At 40.3% G+C, this 18,228-nt stretch overlaps 1 protein-coding gene across 3 annotated transcripts in view; it reads right to left on the minus strand.

Moving 5' to 3' along the window:
• The window catches only part of LOC131678416 (CUGBP Elav-like family member 2), a 1,026,317-nt gene that overhangs the window by 389,784 nt on the left and 618,305 nt on the right, over positions 1–18,228 (minus strand). For all 3 annotated transcript variants that reach the window (XM_058958564.1, XM_058958565.1, XM_058958566.1), the window contains one exon: positions 8,836–8,884. In XM_058958564.1, coding sequence (XP_058814547.1) covers positions 8,836–8,884 — 49 coding nt within the window. The remainder of the gene's footprint in view (positions 1–8,835; positions 8,885–18,228) is intronic.

The following is an 18,228-nucleotide window of genomic DNA, read 5'->3' on the forward strand; positions in this document are numbered from 1 at the left end:
ATTTTATGCCACCGTGCACACGAACAACCGCCCCTTTCATCCATTCGTCGATCTGATACGGTAAAATCCTCCGAGGCAACCCCCTGCAGCCGAATTTTTTTTAGATTTTTCTTACTGTATTCAACCGGGAAATATGCGACGCGTCGAAATTTTTAATAAATGTTTCGTTGAGTGTCAGCGGATATGTTTTACGTCTGGTTCGATTGTTTCGCCACCGACAGAAGAGCTCAAGATAAGTTCCCCTACTTCTCCTAATAACGGCAACCCCCAACCATCAGCAAAAAGAAACCCATCCCGTGAAATATTCCAGACAAATCTGGTTTGACTTAAACAGGACATCTAAAACAATTTGTTTTTGCCTTCTCAACCGAAAGCCAGAACCAGCAGTCGACGTTGATGGTTGCCCCCCCGTAGGAAACGACCGACCTAACAGACACACAATTTTCCCGGCTAATCTCATTAGGAGCGTTGCTGCACTGATCCGGCTAGCAATGCTTGTATCCCCCAAGACAAACAATCTCCCACCGACAGCAAACCCGAAACCGAGCGAAAGAAAGAACATCCAAATTTATGCAAACTGACGGGTCTTATCAACGACGGACAAGCCCCCGCCGCATCCGGACCACAATGGGAAGAAAGCGAACAGATTCCACGCACCGAGAAATAATCCCTAATAAGATAAATAACTTGAGGATAAGCATCTGCCCGACTGCTTTGTCGGCTTGACCGGAGCGGAGCAACAATCACTCTTGAATCGGGATATCCCGAGACGACCCGGATCAATTTTAGCCGGAAATAAACCAGCTGGAAGTTGCTTTGCTATTTTAAGTTAATTTTCTTTAGAATAGATTGGTTTTTCCGAAATACCTGCAAGGAAAGGTGGAGAACAAAAAACCCGTTTTTATTATATGTAACGTGCCGAAAATCCCGTAATTACCTGGATTAAAACGGTTTCTTCGATTCGGGAACCAGAACAAGTTGGGGTTAAACTCTGTATCAAACATGATTAAAGGTAAATTGCACAACACTTTAGACCGACACAGTTACAAAACAGAATTTCTTTTTAAAGCACAATTTTCACTTTATTTCAATAATTAAAATTACACGAAAAACAGGAAAACGAGAAGCTACAACAAGAACCGTTCAACGTTCAATCACATTTGAGCAGGGAAAATAAATTTCAAAAAGAAAAGGAAATGTTGCCAGAATGTTGGTAACGTGGCAGACTGACAATAGGTTTGTTCCAGTACATGGAAGTTACTCCCTGTTGCTCCGGAGCAAAAAATTCTTGCTCCTTTTCACTCCGGTTTGCCACCAGAAGAAGAAAAAAGAGAAGAAGATAGTACAGGAACGATTTCCTCCCTGTTTGCTCCGGAGTACTTCCAGTTTCTCCTGGTACTGGAACAAACCTAATTATCGTTGGTAAGACAGAGTGAAGACGACACCCACCCAGTGAAATTCTGACTGAATTCTGGCTGGTTATAGTTAGCACTCTGGTTCCAGACGAACACAGCCAAATCTTATTGGAATCGGTTGAATCACTGGAGTCGAAACACTAACGGGAATCTTCCAGCTCAAATTTGAATTAATGGCGCAACTGATTCTACACGGTTAAATAAAACAACCTGCAGAATAAGTTCTTTTAACTTACTTTTGAGTTGTGCGTCGCTTTCGCACTTATTAGTGTTATCCAAAACAAAACGAGAGATTCGACTCAGTCGAAGTCTTCCGTGGAGGAAGGTACTTTTGAGTTGTTTGGGGTATACTCAAAATTAGATAAATTCAACTAAAATTTGAGTATAAAAAACCTATCAATGAGTTGTAATTTTTGCCGTGGTTAAATGGAAACTACCTTCAACACGGTTTACCTAATTTTAACTTCCTCCACGATACCACGAGATTGAGTCAAAGGAACTCAATTTTAGGTAGTTTTTCGTTTCCGTGTAGACAGAATCGCTTGTCACTAGGATTGCCACCTCTGGGTAGACTTTGACCCGGAGATTTTCACTGACCGCCGCGGGTGTGGATTTTGAGTGGAACAAAACAGAAATTGAAATCAAAGCGATTGCTCGGCATTTTAGACCACTTTAATAGCTTTTTATTTCTACGTTAAAATAAACCTGTAAATTTTTCACGTTTGAGAACGGTTTTGTCTGTTTAATATGGTGTGGTATTTTACTTCCCCGACTAAGTGCCAGGAATACAATAGCACCAGCTACTCTCGCTGTGGAGGATAAGTCGAACGAGCATTGCTCTCCTCCATAACTAACTTTAGCAGGGCTGCGGCATTACATGGAAAGCACTATGTGGTGTAGGTTATTCATCACCAGAGGTCGCAACTAAGGGACAAAGCTCACCTACCCAACCAACATTTAAGGGTCGCCGAAGGAGTGGCAACAACACCGGAAGAACTCGATTGATGTTGACCTAGTCAGTTGGATTAGAACACATATCTGTCATACCGTGGTGCAGCTGGGTATAAGCACCACCAACAGTGAATTGATTTGGTAAAATTGCTGCAAAATAACTTTTTCAGATTATTTTGAACGACTTAGTGGGATGCAACATTTCAATTGTAGCATATAGCGAATATATTATTGAATATATATTTCCTTGATTTGTAATTGTTTTTCATTTTCATTGCTTTGTGGAAGAAATCAGCAATATTTGGTGAACTCGTCTTCGCCACCTTGAAATGAAGGATTACTCGGGCAAAATAAATCTAAACTAGAGTAATAGTTAACGTAGACTTTTTAAATATTTTCCAAAAAAAGTGTAATTAAAAAAAATTAAATGCTTCTTCTCAGCAAATTCGGAGAAATTGATGTGAAACCCGGAGCCCCGGAGATCGCTTCCGTAAACCAGAGTGTCCGGGCCAAACCCGGAGGGGTGGCAACCCTACTTGTGACTGAAGCAAGATTACTAAAATCAACCAAAATTCCGGCTCATTCTCCTTTTTATTGGGGCTATCCGGTAATACCATTGGAATCCTGAAAGGACCCTCTAAGAACGGTTGGTTTCAAAATCGTCCAATGAAGGACGTTCGTTGGACCAATTTGTACATCGTCCAAATAACCGTTCAACGAACGTCCATCGTTGGACCCGTGTTGAACGATTTTGAAACAATTTTTTGGACGTCTCAATGGGGATAGTCAGAATGGATTCCAGATCAAATGCACCAACCATTTGATGAAATTTTCCACAGAAAATCTTGAAAAAAAATGTTTAAAAATCGTTCAACACGGGTCCAACGACGGACGACTGTAAAACGGTTATTTGGACGTCGTCCAACCTTGTCCAGCGAACGTCCTTCATTGGACGATTTTCAAACCAACCGTTCTTAGAGGGTTCATTTGAACCCAGTCACCAAATTACCCTCTAAGAACGGTTGGTTTCAAAATAGTCCAATGAAGGACGTTCGTTGGACCAATTTGGACGACGTCCAAATAACCGTTCAACAAACGTCCATCGTTGGACTCGTGTTGAACGATTTTGAAACAATTTTTTGGACGTCTCAGTGGGTATCTGGTAGAGCCCGTTCTGCCGGATTTCTGTCAGTCTTAGTTTAACAGCCCTGTCAGATTTCTGTGCGCATCCTGTCGGGTTAGCTGAACTAGAGCGAACTTGGTTTCGCTCACGTTTTCTAGCACATTCTGACAGAAACCGAGTAAAACCCTGGCACAACTCGGAATTACCCCAGTTAAGCTCAGCCGGAAATGAACCGGAATTCTGGCTGGTTCCAGTTCGTATTCCGGCTCCAGTGACACAACCGATTCTAGTTAGAATCGGTTGTTGCAGTGGAGCCGGAATACGAACTGGAACCAGCCAGAATTCCAGTTCATTTCCGGCTGAACTTTACTGGGACACCGTGCAAAGCTCCTGGCAATTCCTACCTGGTCAGAGATGCCAGATTTGAAGATTTGTCTTCATTTTGAATCCTGGCCGTTGAAGACAAATGAAGACATGTTTATAAAATGTGGACATTTGAAAAAGATACCTGACATCCCTGTACCTGGTAGAATTTCAGCACGAATCGAGCAAAACATCTGACAAAGTTGTGGCAGGAAGCGTACATTCCTGGCTGAATTCTGGCTAAAACTGAGCAGCATCGGTTAGTTTAACCGCTTCTGTCAGAAACGGTCGTTGCATTTGTGCAAATTCATTGCCATAATTCTCGTACAAATCGCACAAAATGCTGGAAGAAACTCTGCCAGAATCAACTGCGCTTTACTCAACTTTTGCTAACTATAAGCTTGCCACGGTGACTGGGTTGGAGCCGCTTCGGAAGCCATCCCACATTAGAAAAACTCTAGTAAGAGAACTGCGGAGAGAAAAACAGCATTTTTGGCAACGTATGCCCCGGCATTCTATGGCAACACGTTCAATGTTATAAGGATAGGCCATGTTCGATTGGATTCGTTTTTTGATAGCTAAACGCGAATCCAATCGATCCAAAATGAAGTCTCCGCAGTTCTATTTCTAGAGTTTTTCAGAGTTCACATTTGATAGAAAATGTCTTCATTTGTTTTCAACGGCCAGGTTATGAATCGGTTATTGATTTTGAGCCAGAATTCTGCCAGAAGCCAGTCAGACATCCGAATAAATTTGTCTTCAAAATGAAAAACTCGTCTTCACAACATACCAAATGTCTTCAAAATGAAGACAAATCTTCAAATCTGACATCCCTGCAATGAAGGACGTTCATTGCACCAACGTTGGACGCCGTTCTAATAACCAGTTCAACAGGCGTCCTTCGTTGGACATGTGTTGAACGATTTTGAAATAATTTTTTGGGCAACCGTTCTTCTCTAAGCCACTGAGAAACCCAAAAAATTGTTTCAAAATCGTTTAACATGGATCCAACGATGGACCATGTTGGTCCAATGAACGTCCTTCATTGGACGTTTTTGAAACCAACCGTTCTTAGAGGGAAGTCTCTGGTCGTTGGACGATTTACAACCGTTATTAGGGGGTAGGAACCCGCCCACCCGCATAATTACCTTCCAGACTAACTGCGGAATGCAATCGTACTCGAATGTTCGATCGGCCCAATTGATGTTTAAATTAGTTATGGAATTTGCGTTTCGACGTCGTCTCATCAGAATTCGACACTAACTTAGTTAACGGACTAAGCTAGCGCCGGATTGACGCTAGCTCCAAAAAACGAAGACACAATTTGTTTTGTTAAGCAGAACCCATAGTCAAACATGATGTCCCGCAAGAAAATGAGCTTCATTTCTTGCGGGACATCACGCTTGACTAGGGGTTTGCTCAGGAACACAAATTGTGTCTCCGTTTTTGAAACTAGCGTCAATCCGACGCTAGCTTAGTCCTGTCACCAAGTTAGTTTCGGATTCTGATGAGACGAAGTCGAAAAGCAAGTTCCAAAATTAATTTAATTATTGGTTTTGTGCTATTCAATTAATTAATGTCAACGAATTTAAAATCTTATGTCTTTTTTGCTTGAGCCCGAAGCTGAGTCATATTCCAACCTCAATCCTTATCGATTCCGATGACAGTGGGAGTTACGTTGAAGACGCACAAGAGGCGCATCGTGAGAATCGTGACACTGATATTACAATTAAAATCCCTACAATATTATGGTGCACCAACCTAGTAATCGATCCGAGTAGTATTGTATTATTTCTTAGGGCATTAACCTCAGTAGATCATTCGCCCTTCTTCGTAATGGTTTAAGACCTTTATGTTGATGATTTTCTGAATACACATCCTAACAATCACCAACTTTAAGAGGGATTATGGAGGTTCAACTCAGAAAACCATCTTCGAAAACCGGAAAAAGTAGTTTTTTCGCTACTATTTACTCATTGTTCATGAAAAATAATCAACGTATTCGGAATAATGTTGCAGAACTACTGATTAATTTTTATTAAGATTTTACCGGTGGTGTGTGAAAACTACTTCTTTCGTTTGGTTTTCTGGTGCTTTCTCAGTTGAACCTAGATCAGGAGAAACATTGCAAAGTCATAGCACAGACAACGTTTGGATTACATACCAGGCACATTGTTACTACCTTGATCACTTTAGTGAACATTGTCTTACGAATAAGACAGAAACCCCCTTTTTCATCAGTTAAATTTAGATTTACATGTTTAAAAGAAACCAACGAACTAATCGCAATAGGACTTCGGACTTGGGGTAAATTGAAAGAAACATGAAAATAACCAGCGGCGTAGTAGCGTATTCAATGTTTCATATTTCAATATTTTATTGAAATATGAAAAATTCAATACGTTCTACAACAATGCGCTAAGATTTTAAATTGAATTATCTAAGTTTCTTTTGCAAAAGTTATCTTCTCAGAATATTTTCTTGTAGTGAGAATTGGCGACAGACCTCGGTACCTACCGTTTGGCGCGTTGTGAAGGCTAGGTCTACCGCCGAGGACTATATCGAGTAGATCGAGACGAAGCGGAGAGTTAAATGGCTCACTGGTATCGTGACAAAAGTAGGAGCTAATTCGATCACGAAACGGACATCGGTACTCAGAGAGATTCCGTCGCCAAAGAACTCTCTGTCGGAGTAAGGTAGTTTTTCCGCCTGGAAGGCGGAAACGGGTATCAGTTTCGGGAGAAATTCCGCAGCCAAGAAACTCTCAGTTGGATTAAGATGAGTTTAACGCCGGGGACTATCCGACTAGATTGCGACAAAGCTAGGAACTAGATGGCTCACGGAAACCGCTAAATGGTTCACGGTACTACCCAGTTAAACTCATTCCGGAACCGGTTCGGATTTCTTAATGGAGTCATTATGGATTCCAAATCAAATGCAACAACCGATTCCGACTCAGAATCGGTTGTTGCATTTGATTTGGAATCCATACTGACTCCATGCAGGATTCCGAATCAAATTCCGAATGGTTTGACCGGGTAGGAGTTAAATGGATCACTGAGATAAAAGTTAAATAGCTCCTGAAAACGGGAGCTAAATGGATTGCGGTAACTTGCCGCTGGGTAATACGCTAGTGGAGTTCGTTGCCAAATGTTTGAAGTACGCAGAAAATCTATCTAGCATAATAGCTGGAAAGAATGAAGGAAAACAAGAGAAAGGTCGAATCATGTAATGGATCTTGCAAGGGTCCGAGCTAACTTCAGAAAACTGATCGCCAAAATCAACGGCATCTGCAAAGCGGATAGTGGTGCAGTTTAGCTTAGTTTTAGAACAGTTAACCGGGCAGTTGATTGACCGAAAGCCGGTAGTCATTGGTGGTATATTGTAATGTATCATTTCAATAACATTTTACAATTTTTCCGTTCAAAAATTTCGACAAGCGACTCGGTGACGAGGCTTCTTGTAGAACGTCTCTGGAAAAACACGATTTGCGGTGTTAACTGCCATTCAAATACTACTTAACCGATTTGCTTCAAACTTTGCATACACATTCTGTATAAAAAATACCTAAGCCCTGCGTAGAGTTGTCGAGGTAATTTTTCAATTATGAGTTTTTACTCACGAATTTACGATAGTTACTAACGAGAAGAATGCGAAACCCTAAAAAATCAAACTTTTTGATAGGTATTGTGCCCTCATGTACAAAATGTGCAGTAGTCAAAAATCTTTCCCATTTGGGAACTTTTGCATAGTGGCAGACGTTTAATTCCCATACCAAAAGACGCTTTCGGTTCAAATTCATCATCAGCAAACCTGAACTTCTGCGCTTACTACTGAGACTTCACTCGGTACCGGTTAGTTATGCACGCACGCAAGGTGTGTGACTTTTTGAATTTTAGTGTCGGCGCCAATTTGCAGCTGTCGAGGAGAATCCGAAGCACTAAAAAACCAAACCAAAATTTTGGCAGCAAAGACAGGCAGTACACAAAAATATATTCCGAATTGTTTTTTGGTGGGCAGAAATGAATTTAATTTTGTTGATACATCGAACTGCATTCTAATCTATCCTTAGGACTATGTCGCTTATGATTCTGAAGTCTACACTAATTCAGAATTCTTTAGAGGAGAAAACGTATTACCACAGAGAACAGACATCCATAATCGAACAAATATATTAATAAAACGTGTGTAAACATTTGAATTAGTATACGATAAAACACTAGCGCCGCCAAACCAACTTATCCCAACTATCCGTCAAATCCCCGGTCAAACCATACGGAATTTGATTCGGAATCCTGAATGGAGTCAGTATAGATTCCAAATCAAATGCAACAACCGATTCTGAGTCGGAATCGGTTGTTGCATTTGATTTGGAATTCATAATGACTCCATTCAGAAATCCGAGCCGGTTCCGGAATGAGTTTAACTGGAATAATGACTCCATTCAAAAATCCGAACCGGTTCCGGAATGAGTTTAACTGGGTCTATTCCGCAACCGGTTCGAAATCCTGAATGGAACCTTGCTCAAAGAAAACAACCGATTCCGACTCAATCGGTTGATACATTTGAGCTGGAATTCATACTGAATCCACTAAGAAGTCCGGACTGGTTTGACTGGGTAGAGGTATAACCGCTGTCAATTCAGTGCCCAACTACCTTCAAAACCGTTAGGGATTTTTACGCAAGTTGAATGATGAAGATGGACGTCTGTTTTCTGTGGTATTGTTGTCAAATAAATCTAGTGACTGAGATATTCTTAATTTGAAGAATTATTATAATTATTTGAAGAATTATAACGAATTAATTACATTCTCTTGGTTGGTTTCAACTCGAATCAAATTTCATTGAAAGCTTTTGTGTACAATTTTAGTTACCAAAAAACTTCAAACCGCTTCCGACTGTCGAATCGGAAAGTAGAACAACTTTTTTTTCAAACAAACTGTTTCTTGCAGTAAAAGAACAAACACATTATAAAACACTTACCATTTCTATTCTCACTATCGGCAGGTTTCATCTGGATCGGATGGTGCATCTGAAATGAATGGAAGAGAAAGGCATTAGTTCCGTTTCATTCTTGAGAGAAAACTTGCATATCATTTACTATTAAGCTATCAGTTACACATGTTCTCGATACCAACATTTCACATACAGAGTTTAAACCCGCAACGCAAGTAAATATTTCCTGCAATTGAGCGAATTTTCTTTGATCAATCCCTTTCGCTCCCGCAGCCTACCAGGAACGTGTAGAATTAGCAATTGCTGGAATTTCGCACGAAAACAATCATTTCTCTGGTCTGGCTGTTATTGGATGTACCTATTTCGATTACATCCCCAATCTACATCCGCACCTACATGAACAAGGAAGCCATTTCCTATAACCGTGAAGCGAGTTAGCACAATCAAAAGGGATTTCCCGGTCAATCGAATCGTGCTTTGTTGCGTGTGCTGTACATGTGCGGGTGCCCGGACGCTATTATTGTGGATCAACAGCATCGACAGCGATTTTCCAAGTGAATGGAGAAACATGTACGGACAGCGCGATACGCCGAAGCGAATGGCAGCAGTTTCTCGGAATGAAGCCATCGAATCGGGCAAAAGGTGGAGTGTGAGTGTGTATAAAGACAGTTGACAGTTACATGTCGGCTGAGGGTACGTGACCGTTTTGCTGGATTTGAACACGTTCCGTGATTATTGAGTTTTAATACAATCTTCTCCTTCGCAGACTGGGTCTCGAGAGGTGTGGTTGAATCTTGGGATGCTGTAGTGTTGAAACCGAAAAAAATTGAATAGCATTTGAAGGAAAGCTGCTTGATCGGTGCTGAAACTATAATCGAAAATGGAACCCAATCAGGGAAGGTCACTTAAGCCGCTGAAAGTGTACTGAATTTTACATGAGATCGAATGCCAAGCAGTTCACGGTAAAGGTGGTCTGACGCGACACGCTATTCTCAACATTGGAGCTGTGAATCTGTATGAAAGGCAAACGCATGGATCGAAAACTCAATTATTTAATAATAATGTGTTGATTATGTATTATTAACAAGCGGAATGTATTGGTTTCCAATAGTCAAGCGAGGACGGGTCTGGGCCGTCTCGGTCTCGCGCTGTTCAACTTCCAGCATCGACAGGATGAGCAAACACAAAGCAACTCAACGGGAGAATAGTGCTTTCCTGTCGCTATCGAAACGATGTGTGGAATGTCTAGAGAATAGTGTGACTGAAGCTGCATACATTGTTGATTGTTGGGTTTGAGGCGGACTGTGAAACCCCGCCAGAGCCGCGTTCGTTCAAAGGCAGGACCATAAAACGAGGCGATATTGCTAGTGAACATTTCGCCTACAGGTGTATTGTTCACTAGACTAAAGTGTTCTGTCCAGTAGTGTGTTTATTGGTGCAGACCACCCATGACTATAACTGCCATGGAACGAGACGGCTGGAAAAATGTTTATGGAACCGTACTAACAACGGATCATCGACACCAGGGAGGCCTGTTTGATTGGAAATTATCTCGCGTGAAAACAACGCAGTTAATGGTCACTTGATAGAATATTATATTTCAATCTTTGACTGAACTCGTAGCACAACAGTCCAAGGTCGAGTTTAGTAGATCAAATCCCAACAATGTTGTGGACATAAGTGCAACTCGTTCATCTAGACAGAAGACTTACCATCTATATGGCGTCATTATCATCATCATCTCATTGCATGGAGAAGATACATCACTTCATTACACCCAGAGGTACGTTTAAGCAGTTTCAAGCACAGTTGACGCCTCCATCGTCAACGTCATGCATCAGGTGAGCATACTGGTGTTCACACAATCTAAACGGTGGCAAAATTGTCGCACCGTCTCTTTACTCTTGTCGTTCTGTTCTTCCATACCGTAATGAACCTCGTGGGTCTGGCGGTTTTTAAATAGTAGCTATTTATATTTACTGTTCTGCGCTGCCAGACATGGCCTTAAAACTTAATGTGTCAACTTATCCATAAAATTTTCCAACCGTACACCTGATCCTATCCGGTCTCCCATTACAGTCCCGCGAACAAGGTGGAACGATGAAAGGTTTCCCTTCTATAATGTCAGACCATAAATCAAAAAGGAATAATCGATTCCTTACTTGCTTTCGGTGTTGGGTTAGCTTCTTGGAGCTATTCCGGACGGCGGTCACCCTACTCTAACCTCTAAATATGTTTTAAATTTTAATTAATAGTGTAAAATGTGTACGTATAAATATTCGTGTGGGGAACATCAACACAATAGACTTACTGTTTCGTGCTCCGGCGATAAGGACACGAGCAGTTACGTGAGCAAGCGTTCCGTTACCGACACCCCAACGGGTTGATGTTGGTGCGAAATACACTCCCGCTGTAAGTGGATAGTTAATGAGGGAGTCGCCTGGAGGCGAAAGAGGCTACACTTGATGCACAAATGCACTGAAAAGTAGGATTTCCGTTTCCGTCGAAGAGGAACGAGTTCTTACAGGTTTCAACAGCGAGGTTGGTGCCGCAAAAAATTGGATTTGAATGGGTGTGCGGAAGAGTAGAACGTTAAGGGTTCGGTTTTATGGCAAAGTGAACGTGTTTTGACGCTGACAAGTATGAGATGAAGAAATTGTTTAAATTTAGGTTTTCAATGCATGAGTTACTTTTTAGTGGAATTCGTGTGTGAGTTTTTGAACGACAGTAACTTCTATTATACTGCCCGGAATTACCTATTATTTGCACTAGTCTATCAAGCATGGTTTAAAAATTTCGTATTAAATTATGAAAAATGACGATGACAGCAACGTATGATCAGCGTTTTTGCTCGATTTCTTCCAGAATTTTCTAAAAGGTGGCATTGATTAACGTAGTGTAACCTAAAGTGACTAGACGTCTCGGATTAAGAAGCACAGTCCCGAATTTAAAGGACTTGTCCCGCATGGCCAAACGTCCCAGAAAGTATCCTGCATTTTCCGAAATTCCGGCTGGCTTTACTGGATTACACTTCGTCAATCAATGCCACAGTTTATAAAATTTTGGAAGGAACCAAACAAGAACCCTTGCTATGCGTTCACGGCAGAATTTCGGCTTAAGTCTACCATTTATGGACTTTTCGATTGATAAGCAGCGGTGTGAGATGGATACAACGAGATTCGAATCCAATGCATCATCGATCACCACCAACGCCAAGAACTAAGGTTTTTACTTCAGAACCGCTCGAATTATCTTATAAAATAATATGAAAAGTTCCCATGCAAAACAAGATTCCGTTGAATGTGAGCAGATTTAAATTAACAGCCCTGAATGTCACGGCACTCCAGTTATGTGCTAGACTTCATCAACCTATTTTTTAACTAAATATCGCATAATATCAAAAAAGTTGACCATTGGTAAACACCCTTTGTGATTGAATGGGTTCGGCAAATAACGCATTTAAAGGAACATACAAGGTTTTTTCTAGTAGATTATTATTTGAATTTGTATTTTGACACCTCTATCTGCTTAGGACCCATTTCTTCCCCCTCGTTTAACGCTCAAGTCTAGTTTAAACGTATTGGTTTGAAAGTTAAGCGAGGGTGAAGGAATTGGCCCTTAGGGTTTTAAAAGAATGCTTTTCTAGAATGCTCCCCAGAAAACCAGTCAGTCCAGTCGGAGTTCCGACTGACTCTAGTCAGTATTTCGGTTCCACCCAGTTAAGCTCAGCCGGAAATGAACCGGAATTCTGGCTGGTTCCAGTTCGTATTCCGGCTCCAGTGACACAACCGATTCTAGTTAGAATCGGTTGTTGCACTGGAGCCGGAATACGAACTGGAACCAGCCAGAATTCCAGTTCATTTCCGGCTGAACTTTACTGGGCAGTGACATAACGGCCCAGTCACCAAATTTTCTGGCAGAGACCATTCTGCTGGATTTCTGTCAGTCTTGGTTTGGCAGCCCTGTCAGATTTCTGCGCGCATCCTGTCGGGTTAGTTGATCTAGGGCGAACTCGCCCTCTAAGAACGGTTGGTTTCAAAATTGTCCAACGAAGGACGTTCGTTGGACCAATTTGGACAACGTCCAAATAACCGTTCAACAAACGTCCATCATTGGACCCGTGTTGAACGATTTTGAAACATTTTTTGGACGTCTCAGTGGGCGGTTTCACTCGCGTTTTCTGGCAAATTTTGACAGGAACCGAGCAAAACCCTGGCATAACTCGAAAATAAATCGCGCAAAGATCCTTGCAATTCCTACCTGGTATAATTTAGCACGAATCGAGCAAAACATCTGAGAAAGATGTGGCAGGAGGCATATAGAAATCCTAGCCGTACATTCCTCGCTAGATGCTGGCTAAAAGCGAGCTGCATCGGTAAGGTCAGAAACGGTTGTTGCATTGGAGTTAATTCTTTGCTAGAATTCTCGCACAAATCGCGTAAAATGCTGGCAGAAACTCTGCCAGAATCATTTCCACTTTGCTCAACTTTTGCTAACTTTCTGCTTGCCACGGTAACTGGGTTATTCTAATTAGAATCGGTCGTGTCATTGGAGCCGGATATTAATTGGAGCCGGTCAGAATTCTGGCTCATTTTCCGGCTGGAATCTTCTCATGATTTTGGAGGAATGCTCCCAAGGTTCCCTGCAGGGTTCCCTCTAAGAACGGTTGGTTTCAAAATCGTCCAATGAAGGACGTTCGTTGGACCAATTTGGACAACGTCCAAATAACCGTTCAACGAACGTCCATCGTTGGACCCGTGTTGAACGATTTTGAAACAATTTTTTGGACGTCTCAGTGGGTTACCATATTCACAGATTTTTCTGTAATGTCAGAATGTTTTCGGGCCCCTATTATTGCCTCGAATCAAAATTCGTCGAAATGTCAATTGACGATAGGTTCATCCGGAGTGTTCATTTGTGTTTACATTTTGCTTGCGTTGTGAATTTTATTTTGATTTCACCATCCAATGTCGCTACCGCTCAGTCGGACTTAAACTACGGATAGCTCCTACCAGTGAGCAAATTTTCTGGCAGAGACCGCTCTGCTAGATTTCTGTAAGTCTTGGTTTGGCAGCCCTGTCAGATTTCTGCGCGTATCCTGTCGGGTTAGTTGAGCTAGGGCGAACTCGGTTTCGCTCGTGTTTTCTGGCAAATTTTGACAGGAACCGAGCAAAACCCTGACATAACTCGGACATAAACTGTTCAAAGATCCTGGCAATTCCTACCTGGTAGAATTTAGCACGAATCGAGCAAAACATCTGACAAAGATGTGGCAGGAAGCGTGCAGAGATCTTGGACGTACATTTCTGGCTGGATTCTGGATAAAAGTGAGCAGCATCGGTTGGTTTAACCGCTTCTTTCAGAAACGGTTGTTGCATTTGAGCGAATTCTTTGTCAGAATTCTCACACATATCGCGCAAAATGCTCGCAGAAACTCTGCCAGCATCAATTTCGCTTTGCTCAACTTTTGCTTGTGACGGTGACTGGGATAATCAAGTATAAACCCACTGCGAAGCCCAAAGAATTGCTTCAAGCCCAAAAAATTGTTTCAAAATACGTTGGTTGAAGGTGCCCATTTGTTTTTTGTTTCATACTAGGGGCAGATCACTCTAGGAATGTATAACAAATTTGCATCAACTTAGAAAAAATGCATTTAATTTCCATTTTTGCATCAACTTTGCACTCCCTCGCAGAAAAGATTACTTAACAATCGTCCTACTCTGATCCACTTTGTTCGATCTGGGACGGGACCTGCGGACTCGTGTTTTCTTATTCTTTCTTTTTGTTTGTTATATCTTACTTCTTCGATTCACACACACTAATACTTGGTGTAGTTCAAGAAATGACATGACTTTTTTAAAGAACAAACAAGAATTGAACTTTCAATTTTTTCGTGAATCCATTATCATGAAGTGCAAGGTAGAAAATTGCGGTCGTAGTAAAGCGAAAAATCCGGAGATAACTTTGCACCATTTTCCGGTGAATCCCGATTTGAGAGAACAGTGGGAGAAGTTCACAAGAATTGACGATCTCGAAATTAATGAAAGCACTATCACGCCACTATCATTACTGATCTAATGATTAATTTATAGATATATTTGAAAAAAAAGTTAACATTTTCTCAATTTCAAATAAAATACTCCCCATATTAATCACTCTGAGGACAGCCGGTTCAATCTGACATTTGCGTGCTGGATCAATTTGACACGCGTTTTTTTTCTTTCCGCAGGTCCCGTCCCAGTGTTCGATGTTTTGTTGAATGTAGGCCTGTTTTTGCAGGGTTTTGACGTCTTACACGCAACGCAAAATACATTTCACGCAACGCGAAATGCATTACGATTTTCTATTTTGATGGAAAAAAGCATTTAATTTCGCTGATTTTTAAAAATGCATCACAAGTGATCTGCCCCTAGGTTTCATATTTCAAAACTAGAGGGAAGTGAAATTATTTCAATTATATTTTAATAGTATCGATACATTTTAGGCCAGCTTGAGCTAGGAAATCACTGCTATATATAATTGATTTTTTTTTATAAAAACTGCGAAGGGAGAGAAGGGGAGGTTAAAATTAAGGTTGTTTTCTTATCTTTCGAAATAGCTGAACATTTCCATATTGCTGCAATTCACATTGGCAATTCTGCCAAGAGGTGAAATAATGAGCAATGGAAATCACAAATTATGCTTTCGAAGAATCGTTCAGCACGCAATGCAAACCTTTTTGTAAAGTTTAGTAAAGAAATATACCACTATACTAAATAGCAAGTGGAAAAAAGAAAAATTGTCGCGTGAATATTTTCCCCTTCCAAGTGATGAAATTATGCAAGCAGGAACATAAAAAAATAAAGGGTTGTGTGCAGGACACGACCACTGCGATATTGAAAATGTAGTGTGCAATATAATACGCGGCGTCGGCGGTAAAACATGATGATGAGTTATGTTCTATCAACGACCATGCGGTAAACTTGGGTGGAAAGCCCAACTCCTACCAGCAGAAACCAATGGATTCTTCACATTTCATTTTGATCATGGCCATATGAGCCTGCCTAGTCCTAGTTTTCCGTGTTATGTTTATAACTGATTTGTTCTAGAATACCTATCTTTCAATTTCATTGCTTACGTTTCTCTTATAGCGTTTTCGTTTTTTTGGTGATATAGTGGTGGTGTAGTGCAAAAAAAGAGATAGACTGATCATAAGTTTGAATGAGTGTAGCACCGACTACACCGGTGTAGTGTGGGAAATGCCATTAGTCTTAAATTAGCCGAAAACAGCCCACAAAATCGATGCAATAATCGAAATATCGTACGTTTACTCTCTTCACGGATATGGTCGGACAAAGTATTCATTTTGTCGAGTAGTCGTTGACAACCGGGTTGTCAAACATCAAATGAGTTATTTGATGCCAACGAAACGTGCACATATTTTATATGTTTGGATATATACAATCATACGTGGATTAATCTATATGAAATGAAAAAAGCAGCGTTATATTTTACGAATACTTCAAACATATTACATCGTTTCTCATCATAATAAAATATGTAGTTTTTCCGCACATATATGAGAGCTAAAAAGAACTACTTAGACAGTGCGAAACCATGCATATGACTTGCATTTATTTATAAATTTATTTATCGCTTATTTAAACAATTGCTTTGAAACCTATTTTTGTTGAGTCAATAAAGTTCAACTTCGAGTTAAATTATAATATATTTCTTTCGTTTTGTTTAAAATATTTAAAATTAGCGAATATTTTAGTCACGCTTCCATTTTCGCCTTACCATTTCGATCAATGCATACCGTTTAAAAAACAGCCAGTACGGTGCCATGTATAAATCAATATTAATTCGTCAAAAGGGCGAAAGTGTTTTTTGTAAACAAACTTGTTTCGCTCATTAGTCTGCTGCAGAGTGGAATTTTATGAAAAATATGCGTTAATATATCATACACAGTTGCGTTTCGGCTTCGCCTCATTAGAAACCGACACTAACTTATTGTCGGAATAGATTAGCGCCGGCTATACTAAAATCTTGACGCAAATCCCTTAAAACTAAAACACATTTTGTGTTTCAATCGAACGACTGATCAATGTCCGTGATGTCCCGTTCGAGCAGAAGTTCTGTTTATGCCGATGAGACACAGTGAAGCCGAAATTTGTCTTGGCTTAGCAGGCCTATGCGAAAGCACTATGCTATATTTCACCCTAAGGAGGAAAATTTAGTAAAAACCAAAATTTCTTACTAGGGTGAAAATTTGTTACTGTGTATGAAATAAGAATTTGTTCCCTCAAGTGCAAAGACTGGTTTAACCTAGAAAACTCTAGAAAGAGAACTGCGGAGACTCCATTTTGGATCGTTTGGATTCGCGTTTAGCTGTCAAAAAACGAATCCAATCGAACATTGCCTATCCTTCACTCTGAGAAATTCACATGTCCAATTTACGTGAAATATCACGTAACTGATAAGATTTTATAAAACTTCAAATGTTACGTGAAGTTAGTAACATTGACCTGCATAACACATCACGTTCACTCCTCATTTTGATGAAATTGACGTGATTTTCAGGTATGCAAAAAAAAAAACAATATGGCAACAAGCGAGTTGGTGGAAAAACTTTTACTGCTGGATTAAAAATTTCCCAACAGTTTATTGCAAATATTGAACGGTAAGTTGTTTTTTAAACAATTTCTTAATTATTGGGTGTAACCATTTGCACTGTTTATTATTTATTTAATTTCAGAAGGTGGAATCGGAATTTTTATCTGAACTGAACTGAACCCGAGGATCAGTTCAGTGAGAGTTCGGAATAGCTGAACTTTGTGGATATTTCTCCAACACCGTCGTTTTTTTAACTTTATTCAGCTTTGGAGAAATCGAAATGTAAGTAAACTGTAACAGTTGCAATTTACTCTACATTGTACCACAGAGAACAGACATCCATGATCGAACAAAAATATTTAAGAAGCGTGTGTAAACATTTGAATTAATATACGATAAACACTAGCGCCGCTACACCAACCTATCCCAACTATCCGTCAAATCCATTCCGGAACCGGTTCGAAATCCTGAATGGATTGAGTATGGAATCTTGCTCAAAGAAAACAACCGATTCCGACTCTATCGGTTGATGCATTTGAGCTGGAATTCATGCTGGAAATCAGAACCGGTTCCGGATTCGTTTGACTGGGTAGAGGAATAACCGCTGTCAATTCTGTCGAATTCTTGTGAATAAAAATCTTTAATCCAAAAATATGAGTTGCATTTCAAATAATTGGGTAATTATTTGATCAACTCTCTCGTTAAATACAAATAAGTTAAAACAAAAAATAAATTCAGAAAATAAGCTGATTTCACGCTCTTTGTGATAAAAATAGACATTGTTAACAGTAGTTTACTGAAAAAAATTCTTGTTTAGGATTAAGC

This window comes from Topomyia yanbarensis, chromosome 2 (assembly GCF_030247195.1).
Source record: "Topomyia yanbarensis strain Yona2022 chromosome 2, ASM3024719v1, whole genome shotgun sequence".
Classification (NCBI taxonomy): Eukaryota; Metazoa; Arthropoda; class Insecta; order Diptera; family Culicidae; genus Topomyia; species Topomyia yanbarensis.